General features: G+C 38.8%; 1 protein-coding gene across 1 annotated transcript; it reads left to right on the plus strand.

Moving 5' to 3' along the window:
• The first annotated feature begins 17,976 nt into the window (after positions 1 to 17,976).
• LOC129650581 (olfactory receptor 13D1) lies at positions 17,977 to 18,914 on the plus strand. The gene is given in 5 exon segments (XM_055579204.1): positions 17,977 to 18,088; positions 18,091 to 18,297; positions 18,300 to 18,782; positions 18,785 to 18,877; positions 18,880 to 18,914. Coding segments are annotated over 5 exon segments (930 nt in total).
• Positions 18,915 to 19,431: the final 517 nt, after the last annotated feature.

Here is a 19,431-nt window from a genome sequence, read left to right on the forward strand (position 1 = left end):
GAGCAACTAAGCACAGCTCACACATGTCACACATATACATAATATGAAAATAAGAAAAATTGAATATTGATACTCTAAGCATTCAATTCAAACACTAAGAAAAAAACAAAGACAAGGAATTACTGAATAAATTGCTTGAAAAATTGCCAGGCCAAAACAATTCCCCTTGAAAAGTCTAATAAAATTTAAAGAATAGAAAAACTCTATTATATGCACTTATTTCAGAAAATATAAAAATCAGAAGAGCATCTCAAACTAATATTTTGAGCCTAGTATAAAGTGAAACAAAAACTGTATAAGAATAATAAAAAGAAAAATATGTCACTCTACTCTAAACATAAATATAAAAATACTAAATATTATCAAACATAATCCTGCAATATACTGAGTAATAACACCCGGTGTCTAAGTAGGAGTTATTCCAGGGAATCAAGAAAGTTTTAACATTAGAAAATGTGTTCATTTTCACACAATATTAATAATTCACAGTATCAATTTAAGAAGAAAAAAATAACCGTTTTAATAAATGCAGGAAAACCATTTGATAAATTCAACATGCAATTATAATTTTTTTAATCTTGGCAAATTAGAACAGAAACAATCTTTTTCAACCTGATAAGATGTCCAGTCAAAATCCACAGCAAACATCATAGTTAATGATGAAATATTAAATATATTCATTTTAATGTTCAACATGAGATTTTAAATAACTGGGTTTGCTTCTTCTATAACACTGGACTAGAATCATATTTTAAAAAGAAGAAGAAATAAGATTAAGTATTACAAAGGCAGAAATGAAATTATCATTATCCCAGACAATATAATTATATACATAGAAAATGAAGAAAAAATATAAACAAATCATCTGGGTTAGTAATGGTTGCAAATAAAAGATAAATGGGCTTCTCTGATAGCTCAGTTGGTAAAGAATCTGCCTGTAATGCAAGAGACCTGGGTTTGAGACCTGGGTTCAATTCCTGGATTGGGAAGATCCCCTGGAGAAAGGAAAGGCTACCCACTCCAGTATTCTGGCCTGGAAAATTCTGTAGACTGTGTAGTCCATGGGGTTGGAAGAGTCAGACACAACTGAGCAATAACTCATTATTTTCTGGGTTAATAACTCATTATTATCTGGGTAAATCCTGACCATTATTTTCTAGCTTAATAATGGTTGCAAATCAAATATAGATATTCAATAATTGTGTTCCTGGTATCAGTCAAAAAGGTCAAAAAATTATCTTAAATATAATCTCATTCACAGTAACAACATATATGTAAAAATGCCTATGAATAAATCTAATCAAAAGAGTACAAGTACTTTATGAGAAAAAATTGTAAATCTTTACTTAAAAAAAAAACAGACAAGAAAACCTGAGTAAACAGGAAGCTATATTTTCTGTATAGTCAGGAAATTAAAAAATATTTATCCCCAACAATCTCTCTATTAATGCAATTTCTTTTAAAAGTTAACAGAGTGAGGTTTTCTTTCCCCTCTCTGGATATTAAGCTAATCCTAAAATTTACATAAAGAATAAAAGACTAAGAATTACCATAAAAAAAAAACTGTAGGATGAAAATATTGCAAAATAAGAACAGTAATCACTATACCAGATCTAATGACTGGATACAAAGTTGTAGATATTTAAATAATATAGTATCAGTGAAGACAGAAAACAAAAGGATCAACAGAATAGGATAGAAAGTCTAAGAACATTCTAGACATCTATAAGAGTTTGATAACATGTATTCTCAGAGGGTTTGATGACTGATATGGCATTGTAAATCAGTACATATTAAAGGAACTATCTGATAAATTGTATCACGTTTATTCATGGGATTCCCTGGTGGCTCAGACAGTAAAGAATCCACTACAATGCTGGAGACCTGGATTCAATCCCTGGGTTGGGAAGATCCCCTGGAGGAGGTCATGGCAACCCACTCCAGTATTCTTGCCTGGAGAATCCTCATGGACAAAGGAGCCTGGCGGGCTACAGTCCGTGGGGTCACAAAGCGTCAGACACAACCAAGCAACTAAGCATACAGCACACACATTGATTACTTGTATTGACAAAAATAGATAGCAATAGATGTCTACCTCATACTATACCACATGTAAATTTAGAAAGACTCAATAGCCAAGTTCTAAAAAGTTGAATTCTAGAACTTCTATAGAAAATTATAGAAAATATTACTATAGTATATGGGTAGGAATAGTATTTATTAAATAAGACACAAAACAAAAAGTAAGGGGACTTCCCTGGTGGTCCAGTGGTTAAGATTCCAGGCTCCCAATGCAGTGGCCAGGGTTTGATCCCTCATTAGGGAAGTAGATCCTGCATGCCACAACTAAGACCAGCACAGCCAAATTAAAAAAAAAAAAAAAAATCACCTATCCTCAGTTTAAAAAAAAAAAAAAATAGAAAAGCGAAAAGAATGACAAAATTAGCCTCCTTAAAATTAAAAGTTCCATATAAGAAAAGACACCATTAATAAAGTTTAAACATTAGACATAAATGGCAGAATTTATCTGTAGTAAACACACACACACACACACACACACACACACAAAGGTGGCTAGTACAGAATGTTTCTAAAAGTACAAGCTATCCAATAACAACTGTAAAGGAACCCCAATACCAACAAAAATATAAAAGTAATATCACAAGTTACCAAAGAAACAAAAAAAAAAAAATTAAAAGACACTGCATACCCCCAAAATAGTTAAATAGTAAATTATAATAATAATATGGAGATAGATGGAGAAACAAAAAATCTAATTTATTGCCATGAGGAAAATGAATTGACATTCTGAAGAGCAAATAAGCAAGATCAGGCAAAATTAATCCCGTAATCCCACATCCAGATATGTATGCAAAGAAAGAATGAAGAAAAAAGCTAGTCTATGCCACCATCTAGTGGTCTCAGAATATAATAAAAAATACCATTGTTTCAGCAATGTTTGCAAAGGAATTCTGAAAGTACCTGCACAGGGATGCACCAACAACTTATAAACATGTAGAGCTCATATATGCAGTAACTTCCCTTACTGACCTATTGGGCCAGCATTGGACTCCACCTATCCTGCTTCCCTCTCCAGATCTGCATGAACCTAACCTTGTGACAGGGCCTCCCTCGTAGCTCAGTCAGTAAAGAATCTGCCTTCAATGCAGGAGACCTGGATTCAATTCCTGGGTCATGCAGATCCCCTGGAGAAGGAAATGGCACCCAACTTCAGTATTCATGCCTAGAGAATCCCATGGACAGAGGAAAATCACAGGCTACAGTCTATGGCTTAGCAACTAAACCATCACCAACCCTCTAACAAAACCAAGTAGAAATATGTTTCTTAATGTCTGTTGTTGTTGTCACTCAGTCATATCCAACTCATTTAGACTCCATGGACTGCAACATGTCAGGCTTTCCTGCCCTTCACAATCCCCCAGAGTTTGCTCAAATTCATGCCCATCGAGTCAGTGATGCCATGCAACCATCTCATCCTCTGTCGTGCCCTTCTCCTCCTGCCTTCAATCCTTCCCAGCATCAGAGTCTTTTCCAATAAGTCAGCTTTTCACACAGGTGGCCAAAGTATTGGATATTCAGCTTCAGCATTAGTCCTTCCAATGACTATTCAGGGTTGATTTCCTTTAGGATTGACTGGTTTTATCTCCTTGCAGTCCAAGGGACTCTCAAGAGTCTTCAGCATCACAGTTCAAAGGCATCAATTCTTCAGCACTCAGCATTTTTTATTGTCCAGCTCTCACAATGCACATGACTACTGGAAAAACCATAGCTTTGACTATATGGACCTTTCTTGGCAAAGTGATGTCTCTGCTTCTTTAATACGCTGTCTGGATTTGTCATTGCTTTTCTTCCAAGGAGCAAGTGTCTTTTAATTTCATGCCTGCAGTCACCATCTGCAGTGATTTTGGAGCTCAAGAAAATAAAGTCTCTCATTGTTTCCATTGTCTCCCCATCTATTTGCCATGAAGTGATAGGACCCAATGCCATGGTCTTAGTTTTTTGAATGTTGAGTTTTAAGCCAACTTTTTTACTCTCCTCTTTCACCTTCAACAAGAGGATCTTTAGTTCCTTTTTGCTTTCTGCCATAAGGGTGGTGTTATCTGCATATCTGAGGCTATTGATATTTCTCCCCCAAATCTTGATTCCAGCTTGTGCTTCATCCAACCTGGCATTTCACATGATGTACTTTGCATATAAGTTAAATAAGCAGGGTGACAATATACAGCCTTGACATACTCCTTTCCTAATTTGGAACAAGTCCATTGTTCCATGTCCAATTCTAACTGCTGCTTCTTAAGACCTGCATACAGGTTTTGCAGGAGGGAGGTAAGGTAGTCTGGTATTCCCATCTCTTTAAGAATTTCCCACAGTTTGTTGTGATCTACAAAGCCAAAGTAGTCAATGAAGCAGAAGTAGATGTTTTTCTGGAATTCTCTTGCTTTTTCTATGATCCAACAGGTTTTGGCAATTAGATCTCTGGCTCCTCTGCCTTTTCTAAATGCAGCCTGTACATCTGGAAGTTCTCGGTTCACATGCTGTTGAAATCTAGCTTAAAGAATTTTGAGCATTACTTTGCTAGCACATGAAAAGAGTGCAATTGTGCAGTAGTTTGAACATTCTTTGGCATTACCCTTCTTTGGAATTGGAATATAAACTGACCTTTTCTAGTTTTCCTGTGGCTACTGCTGAATTTTTCAAATTTGCTGGCATATTGAGTGCAGCACTTTCACAGCATCATCTTTTAGGATTTGAAATAGCTCAGCTGGAATTCCATCACCTCCACTAGCTTTGTTCGTAGTGATGACCCACTTGATTTCACACTCCAAGATGTCTGGCTCTAGGTGAGTGATCACACCATCACTGTTATACAAAAATAAAATATTTTTTGTATAGTTCTTCTGTGTATTATTGCCACCTCTTCTTAATATCGTCTGCTTCTGTTAGGTCCATACCATTTCTGTCCTTTATTGTGCCCATCTTTGCATGAAATGTTCCCTTGGTATCTCTAATTTTCTTGAAGAGATCTCTAGTCTTTCACATTCTATTGTTTTCCTCTATTTCTTTGTATTGTTCACTGAGGAAGGCTTTATTATCTCTCCTGGCTATTCTCTGGAACTCTGCATTCAGATGGGTATTCCTATCCTTATGTCTACCTTATATATTTCCAGCACCCTTCAAATGATATCTCTTGTTCTGTGAGGCTGAAAGAATGCTTCTCCAAAATAACAAGACTAGATTGTATTGAAAAGAATATTGTGCAAAAGGAGCCCTTATACACTTCTCTTAGGGTACAAATTTGGAAATTTAGTAAAGATGAATATATATCCCAAAAGCAAATGAAAATAAAAGAAACAATTTTAATTATTAAAATATACCAAAAAATTACAAATAAAGGTGAATATGTATATAAACCATGACTCAGAAATTTCTCTCCTGGGTAGATTCTCTAGTCATAGTTCTTAATTCCAAAGGACATCTAAGAATTTAAAACTGTCAAACTCACAGAAGCAGAGAATAGAATGGTGGTTGCTACAGGTTGAGAAGAGTAAAGAGGAAGTTTGTTTTTTACTATAAAATGTCAGATATCTAAGATGGGTAAGCTCTCCAGATCTGCTGAACAAATTGTGCTATAGTTAACAATACTACGCTGTACGCTTAAAGTTTTTTATGTGGGGTTTATATTTCATGTTAGTTTTTAATCACAATAAAAAACAAAACAAGACCTTCCTGAAGCGGCCAAAAACATCCAGAAAATGAACAAGGGCAGTCAACTTTTATAAGAAGGAATGGCACTGTGTGAGTTTCCATGATTTTTAAGATAAGGGAAGCACAGTCACCACCACAAAGTGCCTAAAATTCAGAGAGAAAACTTCAGTCTTACTGACCCAAACAAACAGAGTGAGAGTCAATTTCTATGCAGGTTGATAAGAAGTCCAGGGGTCCCTAAGGAGAGAGGGGTCTGGAATTCTCAAGGAGGAAGAAAGGACAAACATTTTTTTCCTCTACATTCCTTAGCATTATATAACAATAATGTATCCTGCTTGAGGACCTTTTCTGGAAAAAAAACCTTCTGGCTAATCTTGTTATCTTAAAATGTAAATTATGGGAGTGGGTCTAGTAAGGTCTTTACAACCTCCCAGGCATTCTTTAGATTCACTGTAATAAGTAATTTAAAAGTATATAACTCCATTGCTAACACTAATGAGGGGGCACTCTTTCTGCCTCCTTCTGATGTTCATGTCAGAAGATTTCTCTATCCCTTTTATACTTTAATAAAACTCTATTACACAAAAGCTCTGAGTGATCAAGCCTTATCTCTGGCCCCGGATTGAATTCTTCTCCTCCGGAGGCCAAGAATCCTGGCATCTTTCATGGTTCAGCAACAACCTTTCATCTTGGGGGCTCATCCAGGATTCTTCAGCACAAGGTAAGGATGCTTGGAGCTCTAGTTCTTTGTTCTCTTAGCGAACACATTTTCTGCTGTACTTTACTAACCTTACAGTGTGCTTGTGTGAATGAATGCCATGCCCTGCACAAAGCAAGTGAGGAGCCCAGCTCTGCGGTTCCACAGTGACCTCATACAGCTTATGGCAGAAACCTGTCAGGGGTTTATTCTGACGTACCAATGCCAAGAGGCACCCAATGTCTCTCCCTTGGGGACCGACCAGAAATGGGCAAAGCGTGTGGACCGAACTCTCCTTTCTTGGTCAAACTTCCCAGTCTCTTTGACCATTTCCTAACTTCTTGGGAATTAGAACTACTAACCTATCTGTCAGATCATAGACTTTCAAGGGACTTGTGGTCTATGCTGTTACTGTGTACTGTTTGTTACTTAGGTCCCAAACTTGGATTGGTAGTCAGGAAGCACCTAGCCTCACTAGGAGTTGAAAGTTCAGAAGCTAGAGGGAGCTCTAGCTCCAAGAGCATTAGGTTAAAGGTTACTCAGATTGGAAGTGCAATGAGTTTCTTCCTTTCATAACACTAGCTCTTAGTGGACAAGAGGAGGCTTTCCAGTGGCTTTTGTCCCAATTCCTTAGATATTCTTTCTGTGGAATCTGTGGGAATAAACTGGAAGGACTGGCCCTAATAACTCGGGGACAAAAATCACTTTTTCCTCACTGGCCAGCCCTTCACCATCTCTTTTGCTATCACTTATACTGGTGTGGTGATGCTTGGAAGGAACATTTCAATTTTATGTTTGTACCGGTCTTATTGTGGTCAGGAATATACTCAGGGCCATGCACAGGCACTCAGGTGACGAAAGTTTCCCCCAGCGGTCTTAGCTTGGGAGACATTCGGAAGGCTACTCTGATTGCACCCTGGGTGGCATCAGAGGCAACCAAGGTTTTAATGGTGAGAAACCGGACATCATTCTGTGATGCCATCAGGTCTACCCCTGGTGCATCTCCACCCCATCTCAGTGGTAGAACTGGGAGGGATGAGTATGGTGCCTGCATCAGTAAGGGACAGACAAGTCTGACCAGGGAAGGAAAGCTTTGGTGTAAAGTCTGTCTACACCCCCATCTAGAGCAGGGAGGGACACCTCTGATAGAAAGATAGTGCTTGTCGCTTTTTTTTTCCTTTCTTACAGATGTCGGCGAACGATTCCAGCCTCACACCTTTGAACTGTATCCTGAAAAACTAGGATAGATTTGATCCTCAAAGCTTAAAGAAGGCACTCCTGATCTTCAGTGATACTGAATGGCCACAGTATCCTTTAGAAGACAGGGAATGCTGACCTGTTAAAGGATCTCAATTATTACTGTTTTTCAATTAGGCCAGTTCTGTAGAAAACAAGGGAAATGGGTAGAAGTAGCATATGTGTTGCCTTTTTTCTCTCTTGGAGGTATGCCAGACTTATGTCCTAAGGGTATAGATTTGGATGTGAAACCTTCAGCTCCCTCCTGTCCTCCTACTTTGCCCCTGTACTCGGGGCTCCAAACTGAGCAAACTGAAAGTCAGAGAACACCCCCAAGAGGGGTTGCCTTGGTCTCAGTAAAAACCCAAACTGAGATTCAAACTGCCCAAGTAGAGGTCCAAACAACTCCTGAATCAGTATGACCTCAGACAATCGAAGTAAGAAAAGCTCAGACAGCAAAAACTAAGGGTGAAATATAGGATGAGATGGAGGACAGGCAACAAAGAGATAAAGAAAAGCAGGTTTCTCCAATCTATCCCTGGGATTGTATGTGCAGAGCAGCCAGAGAGGCTGAGGAATAGCCACACAAGCTGTTGCCTCTTCATGAAGCATCCACCAGGAGAAATAATCAGTCTATGAGAGTTAATAAAACCTTTTCTTTTCAAGAAATACAAAGAATCAAGGAGGATCTGGGAGACTATTTAGAGGATGCAGAAAAATATATCAGAGCTTTTAAAGGTGTTACTCTGCTTTATGACCTTACTTGGAAGGATGTGTTGTATATCTTGGGACAAAAACTGACTCCCAACTCAAAAAGTCAAGTTTGGGGGAAACCTGTTGCTTATGGAGATGAATGGCTTGGTAATGAATCAGTAGGGAAGAGAGAGGATGAATAGCCACCCTCCCCACTGGGAATCAGGCAGTCCCAACTGTAGAACTAGACTGGGAGCATAATACGGCTAAAGGAAGAAGGGATCAGTCATTTTGTCAGAGGTATTCTTGAAGGACTCAGGCAAGCACGTGCTAAGACTTTAAACTATGCCAAACTGGCAAACATAGAACAGGAGGAGAAGGAAGCTCCTGCTAAATTCCTAGACAGACTGAGAGAAGCCCTTAGCAGATTCACTGAGATTGATCCTGAAAGTGAAGAGTGAAGAATGATCTTAAAAGATAGATTTCTTATTCAGTCAGCTCCAGATATCCACTGTAAGCTATTAAAACAGGCATATGGACCAAATCAGTCTTTAGATAATCTGTTCCAACTGGCTCAAACAGTCTATTATGGTAGGGAATATGAGGAAAAGAAAGAAAGGCAGAAAAAGACAAGGGAACAGGCGGAAGCCCTTGCAATGGCTGTAAGAACCGTTCTTAAACAGCCTGAGAAAAATGCCCAGAGGTGAAAAGGGATGGGGCTGTGATTACTGTGGAAAGGAAGGACACCTCAAGCAGGATTGCCCTCAGGCATCTAAGCCACCCCCGGCTCCCTGTCTGGTCTGTAAGGGACCACAATGGAGGAGAGACTGCCCCCAGAGGCATAGGTTTCAGGAGTCAGACTCTCAAGACAATCAGGACTGAAGGTGCCCCGAGGTCCCCACACAGGTTCCCATACTAATTACACCTGAGGAACCCTGGGTATTAATAACTGTGAGGGGCCAATCCATCTATTTCTTTTTAGATACTGGGGCAACTTACTCTGTGCTTACTGAAGCCCCTGGCCCACTTTCTTCCTGATCCGCTTCCATAGTGGGACTGTCTGGACAAGCCAAAAGGTATTACTTCAGTTGTTCTTTAAGCTGTAACTGGGACTCTGTGCTCTTTTCACATGAGTTTCTGATCATGCCAGAGTCCCCCTTACCCCTTTTGGGGAGGGATATACTGAGGAAGGTCCATGCCTCTGTTTTCATGAATATGGAGCCCTCCCTTTCTCTCCCTTTAATTGAACAAAATGTAAACCCCAGAGTGTGGGTTGATGGAAAATCTGTGGGTCAAGCACAAAATGCTATTCCTGTAGTTGTCAAGCTCAAAGACCCGCACTTAATCCCACATAAGAAGCAGTAGCCACTGAAACCTGAGGTTAAGGATGGGTTAAAACCTATCATTGAGAATTGAAAGGAGCAGGGATGGGAATAAAGTAGCGGAAGGTAATCAGCTGGCTGACTGTCAAGCCAGAAAAGCAGCACTTTATGAAACCCCTTCACTGCAGATGCCTTTGATCTGGACAGGTCCTATGGAACAGGAAAAACCACAATATACTGAGGAAGAATTAGAAAGATATGAGAAAAGAGGAGCAAAGATTACTGATAAAGGATGTTTACAGTCTGCGGATGAATGATTATTAATTCCTGAAAATCCTCAATGGAAAAGTTTTCCTAAAGCCTTGGAATTAACTAATTATGTTACTCAGCTCTCAGCTTTTCAACAGGCATTAACGGAATTCTGGGAGGTGACTCCTGACCCAGCCTCTGAGTCAAGCAAGCTTCTATTTGAGCCAGGAACCAAGGTCCTAATAAAAACATTGGGATCTGGGGGCCAATCCCTCAAGCCTCTCTGGGAAGGCCCTTACCAGGTTATTCTTTCTTCTTCCACAGCTGTCAAAGTGCCAGGAATTGATTTGTGGGTACATCACACTCGAGTTAAGAGATGGCACCCTGACCGAACTAAGTGACATCATTTTATGTCTTTACTTTCTGTGCTTTGACTTTATACTTTTCAGATGAGCCTGATAATCTATGTAAGCCTACTTCTGCTGACTCTAAAAGTCCTGGAGTCTTGACCCTCAAGACAATGCCTTCCTGTCCTGGGCTCATCCCTATGCCACATTCCACAATCAGTCTAATTGCAGGGTCTGCGGAGCACTCCCATCTTCATCAATTGAAGACTTCCCATGGTGGGTTTCTCCACTTTGAGGAAAGGACTTTCTTCAACTCTGTGATGATATCTAACAATCATAAGATGGACTGACATAACTATGGACATAATGTGACTTTTAATTTTGATTTTAACTTGGTTTAATGACTATTTTGCCTTACATCTGTAACTGTAAAACAGAGTTTGTATCTAGTCGCATGAAGGCTTTTAAGTTACAAATGGTTGTTCAGGCTCATATGAGTACCATAGCCTCCTCCAACTATTATTTGGGGTCCCTGGATCAGAGACTCTCAATATGAGGGCTAGGACAACATGTTGCCTCAACAATTTAGGGACCATGCCCCTCAACAGCAGGAAGTAGTTATGGAATGAAAACGACACACTTTTCCCTTGGCAACATAATTCTCCTAAAAGAAAAGGGGGGAGTGAGTCAATTCCTAGGCAGGTTGCTAAGAAGTCCAGGGGTCCCCAAAGAGAGAGGGGTCTAGAATTCTTAAGGAGGAAGGAAAGACAAACATTTTTTTTCCTCTACATTCCTTAGCATTATATAACAATAATGTATCCTGCTTGAGGACAGTCTCTGGAAAAAACCTTCTGGCTAATCCAGTTATCTTAAAACGTAAATTATGGGAGTGGGTCTAGTAAGGTCTTTACAACCTCCATTCTTTTGAGTCACTGTAATAGTAATTTAAAAGTATATAACTTCATTGCTAACACTGGTGAGGGAGCACTCTTTCTGCCCCCTCCTGATGTCTATGTCAGAACCTTTCTCTATCCCTTTTATACTTTAATAAAACTCTATTACACAAAAGCTCTGAGTGATCAAGCCTCATCTCTGGCCCCGGATTGAATTCTCCTCTGGAGGCCAAGAATCCTGGCATCTTTCGTGGTTCAGCAACAACCTTTCAGAAGTGTATGGCAGGATTAGGGGGCAGAAAATCAACAGAAGATAAGTGGAGTGAGCAAGGACAGTTGGGAAGCAATGGCAGGAGGGTGTTGAACATCCTTGAGGCTGTGTATCCACAATGTTGGTTATCACACCCTTATATCTGCTTCACCCCAAAAAAGAAAAATTGCCTCACACTGATATTCCATTCCATAAAACTGGCTTTGTGATACATTCTGACAATGAAAACCAGCTTTTACTCACATGAAATAAAATGAAGGGAATCTCTGACCTCAGTCTTCCAACTTTCAAAAAGAAAAAAAAAAAGTGAAAAGTTGCTGAGAATCCAGCAAAAAACTGTTTAGTCTCCATTCTTTTATGTTTTTGCTATTTATAATTTAAAGATATTATGAAATTGATTAAAATTACTTAGTAATATGATAGTGGGAAAATACATGCACTACATTGTTAATTATAAAAAAGCAGGTAGTAAATCAAGAAATACAGTGTGCTCTCAGGTATGTAAATATATATGGAAATATTAATATTTATCCTATAATTATGTATGACTTCCATTCCTCCCTTTGGGTTTTCCTGAACTTATCAAATTTTCTATACTGAATATGTATTGTTTGTATAATCAGGGAAGCAAAAATTCAGAGAAGGAAAATTAGTATTAGTAATTTTGGTACAATTAGTTCTCCGAGATAGCAATCTTAATGCATCCGAAAGTTACAACTTTCTGTATTATTTAAAAATTCAACTTTAAATCACTTCTGGGATTAGAGAGTCTCTTAGCAGAAAACAAAGGATTTAAATTGGCTACCAGAACCACTGTGGGGCCTCTGGAAATATTTAAGGCTCAGAGGTAGGAAAGTATTCATGTGACACATTAGTTTACTACTGCAAATTTATAACATGGCACTCTGTTTTGGCAGAAAGCTTTACTTTTTCCTTTCCTTTACCACTGCGTATAGTTGTCTGTTACTGTGGTATACTTGGATGTGAGTCCCAGAGCATGCCTGTAGCTCTAGAAGGAACACTAAGACGTCATTCATTGAGGAGGAGCAGCAACTGTCACAAGAAGTTAGTGAAACCCTGATGGAAAAGAATGTTTTCCCTGTTTTGAAAACTGAAACCCCAAATAGCCATGCTATCTTTTATAACTGAAGAAGATGAGGATCCTATACTGAAGATTTAATACAAAACATTAGAACAAATTTAAGAAGAGATATTTCCAGAAAGGAAAAGATGAATGGAAACTAGGAATTATGAATAACTTATTTTATTTTTAAAGTGCTGAATACAGCAATGAAAAAAACTAAGGTAATCCTGGGTGAAGAAAATATCATGGATATATATATGAACATAATTTAAATAAGTCACTTTTATCATGGAAAATGAAAGGATAGCAGCCTAGGGATACAGATAAAACTAACATCTATTGTGCACACAATCTATGTCAAGAACTTTCAGGTATGTTACATCAATCCTAAAAAAAAAAAAAAAGAAAAATACAAACCCTCTAGAAATAAGTACCATTACCCCCATTTTAAATGACACATCATGATGAGAGATTGTGTTTTGCCCAAGTTTATACAGCCAATACGCCAAGGAGCCAAGACTGAAGTTTAGGTCCTTCAAGCCAAGTGCTTTCATAATACATAGCTAAGGGGAAAATGGAGTAAGAGGATGGAGACACAACAGGCTTTCTGAGACACAGACCACTATACTCTAGCACAGCCCTAGAGATGGTCAGAGAATGAAGAACACAATCGCAGTAGTGAGTCCAGCTCACTGAATTTTCCAGCAACAAAGAAGTGTTCTTGGTTTCCACACAGAAATGTGAATGAGAAAACCCAACAAAATTCTCAAAACCATGTAGGAAAATGAGAAGATACTTTGTTCTGAATAGAGCACTATTGCCTATTATTAGCAACTTCGGGGCTCAGAAATTTGGACATGCACTCAAGATCTAGCACTAGTACTGTGTGATATCACAAAGAACACATTATTTTATAAGTAGAAGGAAAACGTAGCTGAAAGGAAAACGTAAGCAAGCAATACTTAGTACATTGGATTTCTTTCTGAAGAGAGTGGCACAGCTTGTTTCAAGAGGTTCCACGCATTAAAATCAGAAAGTCAGGTATGTACATGTGTTTTACAAACAACTACTACTTTCTTCTATCAGTAAACATAGCAAGAAGGGTAAATACTTCATGATCCAAGTCCTCAAGCAAAGTTTGCTTCCCTGCTGTAGGCAATGTCCAAAGATGAACATCAACCTAAAGTATGATCCTTCGGAGAGAGATGCACAAAACCAGAGAGTCAGAAAGCTGAAATTTTACCTCCTTTTGCCAGAGATAAAGAAGCCAAGGTAATAGCTCTCATGAATATCCCTCACACTCTCACCATGGATATCTCCTCTGCCTTATCTTTTTACTGTGTAATACAATTGGATGCCTCACAAAATGCACCCCATACTGCCAACCCAGGCCATTCTAAATAGCAGACTATTTTGGGGGGCTCCAAAATCACTGCAGATGGTGACTGCAGCCATGAAATTAAAAGACACTTACTCCTTGGAAGGAAAGTTATGACCAACCTAGACAGAATATTCAAAAGCAGAGACATTACTTTGCCAACAAAGGTCCGTCTAGTCAAGGCTAAGGCTTTTCCAGTGGTCATGTATGGATGTGAGAGTTGGACTGTGAAGAAGGCTGAGCGCCGAAGAATTGATGCTTTTGAACTGTGGTGTTGGAGAAGACTCTTGAGAGTCCCTTGGACTGCAAGAAGATCCAACCAGTCCATTCTGAAGGAGATCAGCCCTGGGATTTCTTTGGAAGGAATGATGCTAAAGCTGAAACTCCAGTACTTTGGCCACCTCATGCGAAGAGTTGACTCATTGGAAAAGACTCTGATGCTGGGAGGGATTGGGGGCAGGAGGAGAAGGGGACGACAGAGGATGACATGGCTGGATGGCATCACTGACTCGATGGACGTGAGTCTGAGTGAACTTCGGGAGTTGGTGATGGACAGGGAGGCCTGGCGTGCTGCAAATGGGGTCGCAAAGAGTCGGACATGACTGAGCAACTGAACTGAGCTGAACTGAGAATTGTGTTCCAAGAATTAAGACTATGTCAGTGTGTCTGCTCAGGAGATAATTCTGTGAAGTGATTACCTGAAATCAAAACATTAAATGACATTAAGTCAGTCTATATAATAAATCAACAAAAAAATTCTCCAATTTCCTTTCCATTAACTGTTTTTATCCTTTCTTGAGTGTTAATGAAAACTAGGGACAAGATTTGGCAAATCCTTGCCACTATTTCCTTCAAAGAAAAACTTTTTCATATTTCTTATGTTTACAGTCATAAAATATCCATTCCTTAAAGGGAATTTGGAGAATGAGAAAAAGTTAATAATAATTGTTATTATTATCCAAGTCCCACATGCTAGAAAAAACAAGTTAACATTTTGCTGTGACTTTTTTCAGCCACATGTACATAAATTGTGATCGTTTTATAGGTATGAAACTTCCATTTTAATACTATACCATGGCCATTTTCCTTTCTCTTTACTCTTCTCTAAGATTACAATTTTGTTTGTATGACATGTAAGGATGTGTCTTCTCACATGTGTTGCATGACCTACAACCAACACAAACCAGAATTCCAGCGGCCTAGAGGGAAAAAAAAAAAAACAAAACTGTTTTAACTATTTAAATCATGATTGAACTTGAAACATGAAAGAACATGCAACATCATTATTTTTTCTTATTCTAGTCTATTGGATGGATCACTAAGGGGAAAAACTGTTAAGTAATAATAATAGTCTAATAACAATCTTTTGACTATTTTTATGCATATACTGCAGAGTTTCATAATTTTAAACTATGTGACCAAACAATTTTTTTAAAAGACAATCTTTATTATCTAAATTATGCATCCTCCTATAACTATATTAGTAAGAGATTTTCATTTTATCAAGAATGAGTACTGTATTTTATAAAATGCTTTTTGGCATCTTGTTATGTTTTGTTAGTTAACAAAATCATGTGTTTTGCTTTGGTTTTTACCTAGCTGTTTAGTACATTATATTAACAGATTTTCAAATATTAATTTGAAATTTCATGAATTCATGAAATAAATTATATCACTTTGGTATATAGCTTGGATATACTTATGATTCTTGCATATATATGCATAAGTAATGATGATTCCATAGTTTTAGTCTACCCCTGACAATTTAGAATAACAGACTAGTTTGAGAAAATGTTTTTGTAAAATATTCCATAATTTTTTCATATTGAAACATGCTATGTAGCACAGAAATTGTTTCTTAAAGGAACAAAATAACTCTCACAACATTCTGCATTCAGTACCCATTTTGAAAAACAAGACCTCACAATGGGATCCCTATTACCTACTACAGTCTATATGGCACAGTTTGAAATGAATAAATGATATAAAGTATGGAGTGTTGAGACAGTGCATACAAGGGGCATCCTCCTCACAACAGGAAGTGGGAAAGCTTTCCTTGAAAAGCTAATATCCAAGATAAGAGGGACCCTTCTAACAAGAAAACACTTTGAACAAAGCATAAAGAAGAAAGAGGGTAGTAGTAGGAGGAGACTGATAAGAAACTCAGCGTGGTCACTGCAGAACACTGAGGGTGACAGCAGCGCCTCCATAATTTGCACGTTAGAGGAATCTAGGAGTAACAATGTGACTGGATGAGGAGCTAGATCTTTGGTTGAAGTTGTATTATATGGCCAGCACAGTTTTTACATAGATATTTCTCTGTTAGAATATTTTGTGGGATTGCTGATGAAGATTATGGGGAAAAAAATTTTTTTTCCTTAACAGTATCACAAGAGGAAAAATGGTGTATGTGAGAAAAAAGGTAACTGAAGAGGTCTGGATAAGCCTACGTGATGGATTGATTCAGTATTATTGGTGATGTTACTATTTCCATTTTCTCTGATTTTGACCTAAATTCTAAAAAATGGTGTCCTTCACCTGGAACCTTTTTTGAACAGAAAGAAAAGGAGATGTTCTTCCTTCACCTTTATATGTATATGGAAATACACATTTAATATTACTATATTACAAAAAGTAAACATAATTATATATCACATATATATGCCATGTTGGAACCATTACTTTTAGGTACTTAACAGATTTTTATCAACTTTAATTCTAATGACAACTTGACAAATAAGTATTGCTTTATCCTACTTTTCCATTTGAGACTTAAAAATTGAACAAATTACCAAACTTATATCTGGGTTAAATGATATGGTGATATATTTATACTCCTACATTTAAAAGTAGTTCCTCCAAAATCTTATCTGGCACTTTCCATAAGAACTCTTGGAACATTAGTAGCCTTGACCGTGCTGCTGTGTAGATCTAAGATGTTTTGGATTTCTTAAAGCCTTATATCTATCACCAATACAAGTAATATTAATATAATATCTCTGCTCTTTCTTATTCCTGTAAGTGTTCCAAGAGTCAAGCACATTGCTTCAGGATCTTGAGATGAAATCATCCTGGATTTAGACTGAGCCCTAAATCCAATGACTGAGGCCCTCATAAAAGAGACACACAGAGGTGAAGCTGCGTAAAGACAGAAGCAAAGGGACTTCCCTGGTGGTCCAGCGGCTAAGACTCTGTGCTCCCAGCATAAGGGGCCCAGGTTCGATCCCTGGTCAGGGATCTAGATCCCACATGCTGCAACCGAGTTTTCGTACTGCAACTACAGATCCTGCACTACAACTAAGACCTGGTGCAGCCAAAAAATTAAATAAATATTAAAAAAAAAAAATACAGAAACAGAGACAGGAGAGATGTGGCCACAAGCTAAGGAACACCAGGCACCCCCAGAAGCTGGAAGGATCTTCCTCTCTAGCCATGGTAGGGAGCACGAGCCTGCCAACACCTTTATCTCAGACTTCTGGCCTCCAGACTGTGAGAGAATCCATTTCTTTTAAGCTACCAAGTTGGTGGTAATTTGGTTTGGCAGCACTAGGAAACTGATACAGTATGTCTGTGCTTCTATATGAAACATGGGATTTTTTTGTGTTCCCCTAATCCCTCTAATGGAGAAGGCAATGGCAACCCACTCCAGTACTCTTGCCTGGAAAATCCCATGGACGAAGGAGCCTGGTAGGCTGCAGTCCATGGGGTCGCAAAGAGTCGGACACGACTGAGCGACTTCACTTTCACTTTTTACTTTCATGCACTGGAGAAGGAAATGGCAACCCACTCCAGTGTTCTTGCCTGGAGAATCCCAAGGACGGGGGAGCCTGGTGGGCTTCCGTCCATGGGGTCACACAGAGTCGGACATGACTGAAGTGACTTAGCAGCAGCAGCAGCAGAGGGTGGTGTGGTCCCTGTCAAACATGCTCTTGAGACTTTTAAACAAACAAACAAAAAAACCAAGAGTCAGGCAAAATACTGGAAGTGAAGATGTGCTGAAAATCTACATTATAAATGTAAATTTTCCTGAGTCATGTCCTTTTATAAACCATGAAGGTGAGTGACATGGACACAAAGAAATGGGAAATTACTCAGCTGTGACTGAATTCTTCCTGGTGGGGCTTTCCCAATACCCAGCACTCCAGTTTTGTCTGTTCATGCTCTGCCTCATCATGTACATGATCATCTTCCTAGAAATAGCCTCCTCATTTTCATCAGCATACTGGATTCTTGCCTCCACACTCCCATGTATTTCTCCCTTGGGAACCTCTCATTCTTAGACATCTGTTACACGTCATCATCCATCACCTCAATGCTCATTAAAAGCATTGGGTCTGAGAGAAAATCCATCTTTTTCATTGGCTGTGCTCTGCAGATGGTTGTCTCTCTTGGGTTAGGCTCCACTGTGTCCTCCTGGCTGTGATGGCATATGATCGATATGTGGCCATCTGCAACCCCCTAAGGTACCCCATCATCATGAACATGGTGCTGTATGTGCACATGGCTACATGGTCTTGGATCATAGGTTGTCTGACTTCTCTATTACAGACAATTATAACAATGATATTGCCTTTCTGTGGTAATAATATCATTGATCATATGACCTGTGAGATCTTGGCCCTTCTTAAATTCATCTGTTTGGCTATTACCATCAATGTGATTATCGTAACAGTGACAAATATTGTTATACTGGTGATTCCTGTACTATTAATTTTCATCTCCTATGTTTTCATCCTCTCTTCCATCCTGAGAAGTAATTCTGCTGAAGGGAGAAAAAAAAAGTCTTTTCTATACGGTTCAGCCCACCTGACTGTGGTCATCTTATTCTATGGTTCAGCCCTTTTTATGTACATGAAGCCCAAGTCAAAGGACACAAACACTTCTGATAGATAATTGGACTGTCTCATGGAGTGGTAACCCCAATGTTGAACCCCATCATCTACATCTTGAGAAATAAGGAGGTGAAAGAAGCTGTGAAGAAAGTCTGAGTCAACACTTGCATCTATGGAAAATGTGAAAGGACACGAGGCATATTATATCCTCAGTATGGGACCAGATCAGGTCTTCTGTATTCTGAGATGAAGTCATAGAACCTGGTGTCAAGAAAACTTACCAGCTTATAAGTCCAAAGATGAGATTCCCATTCTTTTAAACACAGAATGTTCATGTAAACCTTCTGAACACTGTCTTGTTGGCAGAGTTTTTAATTGTTTTCAGCTCAGGCAATTGGGCCCATATAAAGCACATGGCTTTTCTCTTCTCTCTCTTCCTTTCTCTGCTCTCTTTTCCCTATTTCCTCCTACTTCTTATCCTTTCCCCTCCTCCATCTACTTTCTTCCTCTCCCTTTCCTCCAGGAATGTTTACACTTCCCTACTTTCTGGTTTTCATTTGGTGGCTCAGTGGTAAAGAATCCACCGGCCAAAGCAGGAGACACAGGTTTTATCCCTGGGTCAAAAAGATCCCCTGGAGAAGGAAATAGCTGCCCACTCCAGGATTCTTGCCTGGGAAGTCCCATGGACAGAGAAGCCTGACG

This window comes from Bubalus kerabau, chromosome 4 (assembly GCF_029407905.1).
Source record: "Bubalus kerabau isolate K-KA32 ecotype Philippines breed swamp buffalo chromosome 4, PCC_UOA_SB_1v2, whole genome shotgun sequence".
Lineage (NCBI taxonomy): Eukaryota > Metazoa > Chordata > Mammalia > Artiodactyla > Bovidae > Bubalus > Bubalus kerabau.